At 60.9% G+C, this 11677-nt stretch overlaps 1 protein-coding gene across 1 annotated transcript in view; it reads right to left on the reverse strand.

Annotated features, from left to right (window-relative positions):
- GPC1 (glypican 1) overlaps positions 1-1130 on the reverse strand; it is a 28675-nt gene extending 27545 nt beyond the window's left edge. Inside the window, exon 1 of the mRNA XM_059167519.1 lies at positions 706-1130. Within this exon, the coding sequence (XP_059023502.1) occupies positions 706-871 (166 nt within the window). The 5' untranslated portion in view covers positions 872-1130. The remainder of the gene's footprint in view (positions 1-705) is intronic.
- Positions 1131-11677: the final 10547 nt, after the last annotated feature.

Raw genomic sequence — 11677 nt, forward strand, 5'->3', positions numbered from 1 at the left:
TGCAGCTCGACTCCCCGCCAGAGGCAGCCCAGAGTGCCCCGCCAGCCAGCGGGCCAGCGAGCACAAGTTCCCCAGGCAGGAATCCGGGTTTACAGGCATTCCCGCTCCAGGTGGCAGAGGTCGTGCCTCACCCCCAGGCACCGGGCTGGCACTCCACCTCTCAGGGGCCCCACTCCCGCCAGGAATGGGGGACCTCTAATTGAACCCAGCTAGGCTGCCGCTGCTGGGGATCCCACAGGAATCCTCAGGCCCCACTGGAGGCGGCTCCCGAAGAGGCCCTAACAGCCAACTGGGAGTCCCCAGCCCGAGACCGCCGTCAGCTGCGCCCAGACAGCCAGCCCCGCAGCCAGCCCAGTGCGCCCGGGGGCTCCGACTCTCGCCCCGCCACCGCGCAGGGCCGAGCCAATGGCCGAAGACGCCCAGCTCTAGCTGTGGCCCTGGAGGACGCTCCCCGCCGGGGACTGCCCGACCCACAGCCCCACGAGGACAGCTCAGCGGGGGAAGGGGCCGGTGTGCGTGCTGGGGGCTGGAGGGCGGCCGAACGGAGCGCAGGAGACCCGGGCGGCACTTGGAGGCGAGGGCCCGAGGGGTGCAGACAAGGCGGCGCGATCTGGGCGCAGGGCAGACCAAGGGAGAGCAGGAGTGCGCAGGAGAATCCCCAGACACGCCGGGGTCCGGGGCCCCCCGGGCCGCGCCCTCACTTACCCGAGATCTCCGCCTGGGGCACGTCGCTTAGGCTGAAGCCCTTGGCGCCGTAGATCTGGCGGACTTCGCTGCAGCTCCGGCTCTTGCTGGCAGGGTCCCCGCGGGCGCAGGCGGCCAGCGCGGCGGCCGCGCAAAGCAGCCACCAACCTCGGGCCCGCAGCTCCATGGCGGGGCCGGGGCGCCCCGGCCGCACGCCCGCCCGCGCCTCTCTCGGATCCCGCCCGGGGCCGCGCAGCCCCCGCCGGCGAAGGGCAGAGCCAAGGTCCCGGCGCGTGCGGCTCGCGGTCCGCAGGAGGCGGCGGCCGAGAAGGCGGCGACAACAAAAGCCGGCGGCGCGGGGCGCGCGGGGCGCGAGGTCCGGCCGCTCGGTCGGGCGGCACAGAGAGCGGCGGGCGAGCGCGCAGTCCCGGCTCGGCGCCTCCCCTGCGGGCGGCCCGGCCCCTCGGCAGCCGGGGAGGGGGCGGGGTGGGGCGGGGAGAGCAGGGGCGGGGCGGGTAGGGGCGGGTAGGGGCGGGGCGCGCGGGGCGGGGAGCTGCGCGGCCGGGCGCGGCGCGGGGCGCGACGAGGGGTCCGCCAGGCGCTCTTCCAGCTCCGCGGGCCTTGGGCCCCGCCGGCTCGCGGGAAGCTGCGGACGGCCGGAGGGAGGCGGGGCCGCCGGGGAGAGCGCGGGCCGTGGCGGGGTCCCCGGGGGCGGGTCCCCCCAGTCCAGCGCCCGGGGCGGTGGCACCCCCAACTCTGAGGGCGGGGGCGGGGGCGCTGAGGCAGGGCTTCCCCCGCCGGACATGACGTCACGCCTCCCGCACGCCTATCAGAGGCTTCCCCGCCCCCGGCCGAATTGGGCCTCCCTCCGGTCTCCTCCTCCCTCGCTCTCGCCCTGCCTCCGTGCGCCCTGGCTGCGCGTCCCGCTCATCCCCTCCCGCCGCGCCTCCTTCTTCTTTGCGCGCCGCCCCCTCCTCGCCTGCACCCCTTTACCAGCCCCTCGCCCCCTACGTCCACTGCAGTCGCCCCCCGCCACCGCTCCAGCTCGCACCTGAGGTTTTTGTGGGGGCGGATGGGGGGCTGTGCCCTGGAAACTAGCTGGGAGGCCAGACCCCACCCTTCCCAGCCCTTCAGACAGGCGGCCGAGGACTTAGTTATTGGAGACTGTCAGCGGGCTTTTGGTCCCTCCGCGTGGGTCCCAGAGAAACAAATGTGACCGAGGCAGAACGTCCCTATTGGCTTGGGGCGTTGGGCGGTGGCAGGTAGCCTCTCCGGCCAACAACAGGTCAGGTAGCCTGGGAGGTGAGGAGAGCGTGCAGGTCAGAGGGCTTGACGGGGAGCTCCCGGGGCTGGTGGGGTTGACAGGCCCGGTGCAGGCTGGTGCAGTGAGTGGGCAGCGCCCCTAGCTGCAGAGGGAACTGGGCATGCGGGGGTTGGGTGGGGGGAATCTGTGAAGAGGGAGGTAAGAAGACCAGGGCGCTGGTGTCTGGAGGGCTTCTCTGTTTCTTTCTTCCCGGGCTGCTGGGCCTCTCCCCTGGCCTCCTGCTTTCCCCACTGCCATGTAGGGCAAAGGCCTCAGAGACCACCAGGCCATGAACCTGGATGCCTAACTGGCAGAAATGGGAGGAAAGCAAATAATCCGGCACTCCTGGTGGTACCCCTGAGGAGGACCCTGAGATGACCAGCAGCATGGCCCTGAGTGCCTGGACTTGGACCTCCCTGCTGGGAGCAGGCCCCTGGGGTGCCACCCACACCTCCCTGCCTGGCCTGCAGGCCATCAGCCGGGTGGGCTGTGAGCAGGGTCGGTGGACCGCCATCCCTCCCCTGCCTCCCTGAGGGACTGACTCAGCTGCCCCAGAAGGGACCTGGGGTCTCCTGCCCCACCTCCCAGAGAAGGCTGCTCCCTTCACCCAGAGACACTGAGTCATTGTATGGAGGGAGGCTGTGCGGACCCAACCCAAGTATACAGACCTCCTGCCCTCCCCACGCACCTGCTGCCTCATCATGTTGGTGACTCATAGAGCCCCCACCCCCCCTACAGCGCGCACATACACACAGGCTTACTCCTTGCCCACGCCTGGCACAGCCGCCTGGACACCTCTCCCTGCCACACCACATGCCTGCCTGGCGGAGGCCACCCGTGGGAGGGTTAGGAGCACTGGCCCAGGGCCTGTCTATAGGAGCTCACCTCTGGCCATGGCCATATGCTTCCAGGTCTGGCGGGAGCCAGGACTGAGGCTTCAGCCTCCTGGAGGGTCTTCCTGTCTTGTTTTGGTGATCACTGTTGCCACCTCTTAATCCAGCCAGACCGGGAAATTCCTCAGGGTGGGGTTGGTGTCCAGGGTTTTGCTGGGTCTTCAGACAGCAGGGTAGCCAGAAGGTCCACGGGCTATGCTTCTGTGGCAGGTTTCCAGGATGGCCCAGCTGGGGCACCTCCAAGGTGTGGAACAGCTCCATCCCCTCGAGAAGGGCTTCCGGCTCCCTGAATCGCTGCAGTTAGCCCAGGGGCAAGGAGAGGAGCTGTGACGGGGCCTTTCTGTGGGGATGGCACGTGGCCAGGAGGTCCTTAGGTGGGGTGGTCCTCCTGGCTCTGATGGGGCCGCACTTGCTGGAGAGTACTGATGACAAGGAACAAGGAAGCCGAGCACAGGGGGCAGCCGGCAAGTTGGTTGTAGACATGTGGCTGCTAGGCGGTCACTGCTGGAGGTGGCTCTCCTGAAGGCTGCCGATGTGGGGACGAGGGCTGCGGGGGCATGTTGCGGGGGAGGTCCTGGCTGCACCCCGGAATCCCTTGCCATCTTTCTGTCCGGTTGAATGGCCCACAGAGCCTTGCTTGCCTCCCTCCCCCCACCAAGGGGCATACTTGGGTTTTACAGACCTGAGCTCCATCCCGGGTCATCTGCTCGGAGCAGCTGCCTCACGTCCCGGCCAAGAGCTCCTGTTCCCAAGACCCAGGCTGCCTCAGTGGACCATCCTTCCTGCCAGATGAGGGACGCCCATCAGCCAGGCCTGGGCACAGCTTGGCACAAGCAGCTGGGGGCATGGGGACCAGGTCCGGGTCACTGGGGAGGGACCACCTGAGCCTGCCAGGTCCATGTCACCCTGTTCGCCAGCACCCCCATGCCGTTACCACGGCCTCCGTTGGCCGGGCAGGAGCTGCAGTGGGGATTAGGGGGGTGTGCCAGGGGATCCCTGGGGATGAGGGTGAGGGCTGACAGAGCTGTGTGTGTCCCTTGGCCCAGCCACGGGGATGGGGCCACCCCTTCCTGCTTGGGGTGTTGGCCTATCCGCCGTGTGGGTGCACACGTATGGCAGCAAGGTGGAAGGTTCGAGTGGGCCATTTGTTTGCCCACTCATAAAAACGAAAATTGCCTGGGTCCTTGAGTTAGTGGCATGGGACAGACACTGGATTGGCCCTGCTGCCAAGCGAGGAGCTGGGAAGAAAGGGGCCATTTAGGGTCATCTCAGTGGGGCGCCTGTGGGCTCCCCAACATTTCCTCTTCTGGAGGAGCGGCCTGAGTCCTGGAGGGCACGTGTTGCAGCTCAGGGTCCCTCTGCCCTCCGCTTCCTGCCTCTGCCCAGGAGGATCTGGGTACGTGGGGCCCCCGATTTCGACCTAGGGGTATGAGCCCGTTGGTGGTGCTACTGAGAAGCAACAGAGCTTTTTCTCTGTTGAGCCTCATGATGACTTTTGGTAACCCAAAAGCAAGTTTCCAAGTAGACCCAACAGTCAAAAGTTGCTTCTATCCACATGTGCCTGCTCAGAATGTTACTGCTACCTGTGTACCCTGACAAGGGCCGAGTCCTGCTGGCGATAAGATGTGTGAGGTCAGAGGGCACAGGGCAGAGGTGACTGGGCTGGAGCACCCCTATCAATGGGGGCCCTGGGAGGTGGTGTGATGTCCTGGGCCAGAGCAGAGGACACAGGGTCCTGTAGCTCTGCAGGACGCTAGGGACCCTACTGGGGGAGGGACAGCCTGCTGGAAGCAGTGGGCACCGCAGGGTGTGGCTGATGGATAGGTGTGACCCTGGGCCTGGGTGAGGCTTGGCCGGGCAGGGCTTTCTGCAGCAGCACTCGGAGTCCCTGATGGACAGAAGCTCAGGCTAGCAGGCTCTGAGTGGCTCTGTAGGACCCTGGAGACAGGAGGCGAGCTGCTCTCTGGCCTCTGCTGCCCCGTCTCAGGATGGTGGCATTTGGGAAAAATGCTTTGCTCATTGAACTGTTCTCTTGTCCTTAGGAAGGACCTGGGCCCAAGACTCCCAGGGATGGCTTCAGTGTGCAGTCTCTGAAATGTGGCTTTGGTCTGGCCCTGCTGGACAATCAGTGGGACTCTAGAAGCCCTATCCCATCTACCCCCTCCTCTCCACCCCCCGCCACTAAGCCTAGGCCTGGTATGTACTCCAGAGAAGCTCAACTCTGAGTCTTAGCTGCACAGCACCCTTGCTTCCCAAGTTTGGCAGGCGGCCCTTTGGGGCAGCACCTGGGGGAAGTTTGCAGGATGCAGAAAATCTGGGTGCCATTATTCTGCAAAGGTGGTCCTACCCTTACCGAGCCCCGCCTCTCTCCAAACCCCAGCTGGGGCAGTGGACTTCAAGGCAAGGCTCCCTGGCAGCCTGCTGGGCCCAGCAAGCCCTTTGATCTGCCAGAAGTCTGGGCATGCCTCTCTTATCCACGGCCAGGGAAGGGAAAGCCGATGGAGGAGCAAGGCTCGGTCATCCACATGGGGCGGCGGCTGGCCGCACCTGAAGGAGGAGCTGCTGGGGGCGGTTTCTCAGGTCTGAGCACACACCCAGCTGGAGGACAAGGCCCACACACTCAGCTCTGGCCTGGGGCTGGTTGCGGTCTTCCCTGGGCTGCCTTCCCCTCCCTGGCTCCTAGAGGAAGGGGGAAGCCCAGTCCCGGGGTGCCCAGGCGCAGGCTGACATGTTGGGACACAGCACCCATTTGCCTGGCGCAGACATGTATGCCTGGCCCCCTTGGGCGCCTGGGCCTCAGAAGCTCGCTGCTTTCCTGCTGGGCTGCCAGTGCTTCCCTCCACACACCTCCGCTGTCCTGGGCTCTGTGGCTTCTCAGTGTGCCAGCCAGACCAGTTCCAATCACAGCCCGCCTGCAGAGCAAAGCTGGGGAGCTTGGTATGGCTCTGCATCAGGTCTGGCCCGCTCTCGGCCTCATGGCTGGCCCGACCGTCCATTAAACCAAACCAAATTCTTCGTCATTCTCCAGACATGTGTGGATTACCCCCAGAACCTTCTCTCAATCTCAGGGCAGGCCTGAGAGGTGGCCTCCAGCTGCAGAGGTTGGGAGCTGAGGGGCTGTGTGTCCTGCAGATGTGGCTCCTGAAAACTGGGGGCGGGAGGGGGGTCACTCTTTGCTGGGTGAGGCCACCCACTGTCCTTTTATCACCCTTCCCAGGGCATGCGCGGTGTCCAGGTGCCCTCTGAAAGCCCAGGGAAGGACTTCCCTCTGGATGAGCTGGCTGAACACAGGGCGGCCCAGGCACCGGGCCCGGTCCTGCCCATACTGTGGCAGCCAGGGGTCCACCTCGAGGCCGGAGGAGGGTCTGGTTTCCGCTTGTCATTTTTAAAAAGGAACAAATCAGCATCTAAAACAAGCTACTAACTTGTTCTTCGGGAGTTGTACCATTGTTTAAAACTGGGTGAGCTGGGTCTGGCCAGATGCTCCCCGGTGCTGGGTGTGTGACAGATCTCAATGGCAGCTGTGTACCCCCTGCTGTTGGCCTCAGGGATGTCCAGCAGCATCTGGGTCTGGCAGGAAGTCCGGTGCCTCGGCACCTGCAGAGTGTCCCACCGCTCTCCACGGTGTCCAAGGACATGACCTCATGTGGTCAGCCCCAAGTGCTTTCTGAGATCCTGTAGGTGTGGGACCTGTGGTCACCTCGTGGGCCTAGATGCCGAAACACGAGAGACTTGGTGACTCCACGAGGCCATGTGGCCACTGAGCTGTGCTCAAGGAACTGACCTCCCTTCCTGACCTTTGCTGCTCCTGATGGAGGGGCCCTGGGATACGGGGCTGTTGTCCCAGGGTCTTCCCCAGGGAGGCTGCCAGAGAGCGTGAGTGAGTCGAGGTGGGAGTCAGCCAGTCCTGGAGGAGCAGATAGCAGAAAGGTCCTGTCTCCATCCCCCACAAAGGGCCAGGAGCCACAGGGGCGGGCAGGGAGGAGGAGATGGCTGTGGCTCCCAGGGCCTTGCTGGCAATTCCTGAGCAGGGGCAGGGAGGAGGAGCTGAGGAGGACCCAGGCCCATCTTGGGCCCCACGAGGCTCAGAATAGCCTGCACTGTAGGAGGCTGGCTGGCGCAGGGCAGGGCTGGGGTGTGGGGAGGAAATCTGGGGGCTCACAGCGAAGACCCTTCTTTGGAGAGGGGCCCTGCCAGACGAGGAAGATCTTGCCACCTTGGCACAGGTGAGGCCAAGTCCTGAGATGGACCCTGGGGTGAGACACTGACAAGTGGAGCTGAGAGAAGGTTCCAGCCCCCTGTGGCAGGTTGAGGGGAAGTGCTGGGTCTGCCTGTGTGTGTATCTGTACAGCAGTAAAATCCTGCTGGTGGGAGGGGGCATCTGATGCTGACCTGCCAGCCCACCCCAGGGACACAGGGCTGAAGCAGGGAAGTGGGACCCCTGAGGCCTGTGGGATGGGGTGGTCTTTTCAAGATAGGGCCAGGCTACTGGCCTCAGAGGCAGGGGAGAGGGTGGGGATGGTCTGGCCAAGTGGTTGAGGGAAATTGGGGGCCCCCAAGGACAGCAGGGATGTCTCCATGGATAAAGGAGTCAGGGAGCCAGAACCAGACACAGCTGAGGAGCTAGGGAAGAGGCCGGTGAGCACAGCCTACCGCCGGAAAGTGGACCGTGGGGTCAGCTCAACCCACGTCCCCAGTCCCTGGTCAGTTCTGGTCCACTTTTGCTGGGTAGGAGCAGGTGCTGGGGGGAAGGTGGCCCTTCCCCAGAGGCAGCCCATGGCAGTGACTCTTGACGCTTACCTTTCAGTGAGGGTCTGGCAAAGCTGTTCCAGAGAAGGGGACAGACAGGGCAGCTCAGCCTTCCTGAGGGCCCTTGATCAAAGGGCTCCCCAGGGCTGATTTGAGGACTGAGGCTGGTCTGGCTAGGGAGGGACAGGAACTGGAGGAGGGAGCTGGGGTGCTGCCCCGCACCCCCCCTGTGCCCTCAGCCTTGGCCCAGGAACCTCTCAGGGTGCTGGCCTTGCAGGGAGATTAGGGGGCTCTCTGGCAGGTGGGGGCTTTCTGAGGAGGCATGCTGCGGGGTGGGGGGGGGGTTCAGCCAGGGGAGGGTGGAGCCGGGGTAGGGGCAGGGCCTCCAGCAGCCCCTGACCCTGAAGACACAGCCCTTAGCCTCCCCAGAGCCCACCCCATCACTACCTCCAGCATGTGGGCGCCTGGCTGAGCCACCCGGGCACCACATGTGGTCTCCTGCTGCCTCTGTCTTCATGTTTTTATAGGAAAAATGGGCACAAAAATGGTCAGTTGTTCCCTGATTGGCCAAAAAAAACCCAACAAAACCAAGGGGCTGACACTTCCCAATTTAAAAACTTACTGCATCGCTACGAAGCAAGTTGAAACAGCCTGATACCTGCCTAGAGGGAAATCTCTAGACCAAGGGACGAGAATGGAAAGTCGGAAACAAGGCCTGATACATTGATGGTCAACTGCTTTTCGACAAGGGGGCCAAGACCGTCCAATGAGAGGAAGACTCATTCCTTCAACAGATGGTGCTGGGTCCCTACCTCACACCACACACAAAAATGAGCTCGAGATGGATCAGAGGGACCTGCACGAAGAGCCAAAATTATAAAAACTCCCGGAAGAAAACCCTGGGGGAATCTTTGCGGCCTTGGACTTGGCGACAGTTTCTTAGCTACAACACCAGAGCCCAGGCAGCCAAGAAAAGGCTAGATACATTGGACTGTCAGCGTTAAAAATTTCCGGGCAGGGAGAATGCAAAGACAGTCCACACGCGGGAGAAAATGTTTGCAGATCACAACCCTGAGAAAGATTTCATATTCAGGATCTAGAATGGACTCTTCTGGCTTCGCAACAGAAGGTCAAACAACCCTCTGAAAAGTGGGCAGAGGGCTAGAGCAGACATTTTTCCAAAGAAAATACGTAAATGGCCAAAACGCATGAAAAGAGGCTCCACGTCATCAGTCACCAGGGAAATGCAACTCCAGGCCCCAGTGAGATGCCCATCATCCCCACTAGGATGGCTGGGATCAGGTGGAAAATAGTGTTGGCCAGGGTAGGGGTGGGGGGTCTGGCACCCTTGTGCCCTGCTGACGGGAATGGGAAATGGGGCAGCTGCCGTGCGAAACAGTTTGGCAGTTCCTCGAAAAAGAAAGCATAGACTGATCATTGGATCTAGCCATTCTGCTCCTGCGTGTCTAAATGAAAGAATGGAAACCAGGTACTCAGACAAAAACTGGTGCACGAATGTTCACAGCAGCCTTAGTCACAGTAGTCAAAACTGGAAACAAGCACATGCCCATTGACTAATGAAAAGATAAGCAAAGTGTGACCCACCCACACAACAGAGTATTATTCAGCCACAAAAAGGGCTAAGGTTCTGACACACACAGCGGCATGAACGAATCCTGAAATCGTTAGGCTCCGTGAAGGAAACCAGACACAAAAGCCACGTCGTGCGTTCCACTTATAGGAAAGGTCCGGAGCGAGGCAGCCCACAGACACGGAAAGCAGCTGAGCGAGGCCCCGAGCTAGGGGGACAGGGAGGCAAGAAGTAACCCCAAATAGGTAAGGGGCTTCTTTCTTGGGGGATGAAAATGTTTTTGTTTTTGTTTTCTCTTTTTAAATTTACTGGACAGAGAGACAGCATGGGCAGGGAGAAGAGGGAGAGGCAGTCTCCTTGCTGAGCAGGAGCCCGATTCGGGGATTGATCCCAGGACCCTGAGATCATGACCTGAGCCTAAGGTAGACACGTAACGATGGAGGCCCCCAGGCAACCCCGGGGGTGATCATACAACACTTCGAATGAGCTCAGTGCATGAACATTTTCAAATGGTAAATTTCACGTTATGTGGATTTTACTTCAATAACAAAACAAAGCAGAACAAAGCTGGGCTGTCCTGAGTGTAAATTGAAGTCTTGAAGCCGGGTGGGACACCTACATTCTTGCTGAGGTCCCAATGTGTGCGTTCCAGAACGCGGACAGCCTGGGACTCGGAGCAGCCTGTCAGGGTTCCCCACTGCAGCTTCAGGCCCTGGTCGAATTGCACTTGTCACTGGGACGCTGGAGTCTGTCCCAGGAAGCCTGGGGTTGCAGGGATAGCAGGAGCCTCTGGTGGGCATGGTTGGGATGGGGGGAGAGGAAGTTCCCTGGGAAGAGCTGAGCTTCTCAAACTCAGTCGAGGGCCAGGGGTTCTGGGCTCTGCTTTTGGTTTCCCATCCACGTCCAATGGATTGCTACCTTTGCAATGTACAAGATCCACGCCCTCCCAGTGTCAAATTGCCACAGAGGCTTCCCCATGCGCACCCATCCCATTTCTCACCAGCTCAGAGAGGTCGTGGGCCACATACAGCAGACCAGGAATGTGGAGAGGAACTGGCCTAGGCATCAGTTACTCTGTTCACCTCCCCTGCAAGCCAGCTGCCCAGCCCAGGCGGGGCCATGGGGGAGTATGGCTGCACCCACCAAGCCCCTTCCCGGTCCCCACCTCTGGCTCCTGAGCTCAGAACTCCCAGTAGGGCCTGGGGCAAGGGGACAGTCCCTTTTGCCCAGGCTGGCAGCAACCAAGGGCAGCATCCCTACCTGGATATTTGCCCCATGCCCTGTCCAGACCAACAGCCCGGCCCCAGGATTTGTGTCTACCAGGAAGACTGCCAGTGACTGGCCCCCCCAGAGCCTCTCTCTTAAGTGGGTGAGACACACCCTCAAGGCCGGGTTCAGAATGAGGCTCGAGTGGGATGCGCAGATGTGTCCAGCTTCTAACAGAGAAGTGGGTCACCCGACGGTGTGCTTTCTGCTACTCTCATTGCCTCAGGAAGACCCCCAGCCCCAGGCCCACTTCCTCTGGCCTGAAGTTCCTTCCTACTTTGTCTGCAGATTTTCCAGAAGGAGCTATTCTCGACAAGTGTCTGATTCTCCAGCTGCACCCTCAGGCCATCTGGAATTGGGCACTGTAAGGTAATCATGAGATGCGAAGCACACAGAGGCCTCACCTGCTGGCCATGCCCCCCTGTAGTGCTCAGAAACACCCAGAGCGACCCTGGGGGCCTGCAGTGATGCCACATGTACTGATTAGCAGGACCCGTAGTGGGGCTGTCCCATCAGCTGGGACAGGGACCACTGGCAGCAGCCCTGATTGGAGAGGGGGCGGCGCTAGAGGAGGAGGAGGTGAAAGTGGCCGAAGATGGCTGCTCTCAGCCACATCTGGTTTGTGTGACCAACACACCAGCATTTAAAGTTTTCTAAAAACCTGAAAAAAGCCCCAACAAAACTCCAAACTCTAATAGTGCATGACTATGTGATTGTTCAAACCAAATTCCGAATTCAGAAATATATGAACAATAAAGACAGAAAGTCCCTGTTCATGCTTTCAATTCATAGCCTCCCTCCAGTGTGATTGAGGTTAACACAGCAGATGTGACCTTCTAGAACTTTCTCTGGGTTTTTACGTGGGCACATCTGTTTGGGCTGAGCAGGCATACTGTTGGACTGTTGGGCAGCTTTCTTTCTTTTTTTTTTTTTTTTTTTAAACTACACCCAAAGTCCTTGTGATCCTTCAGCATTTGTACCTGTGGATCACCTTGGTATTTGCAATGCATTGCTTACATTCTGCAAAATGGCTGCATTCTCCCTTGGTGAATCCACTCCTCTGCTCTAGAGTGTTGTTATTTTGAAAAAATGACATTAAAGCGGCACCGGGGGCTTTCTGTGAGCACACGTCACTCTTTCTACAGGACAGATGCTCCGAAACATGTCCGCTGAGCTATGGGATGTGGGATA

The sequence above is a fragment of the Mustela lutreola genome, chromosome 3, assembly GCF_030435805.1.
Source record: "Mustela lutreola isolate mMusLut2 chromosome 3, mMusLut2.pri, whole genome shotgun sequence".
Classification (NCBI taxonomy): domain Eukaryota; kingdom Metazoa; phylum Chordata; class Mammalia; order Carnivora; family Mustelidae; genus Mustela; species Mustela lutreola.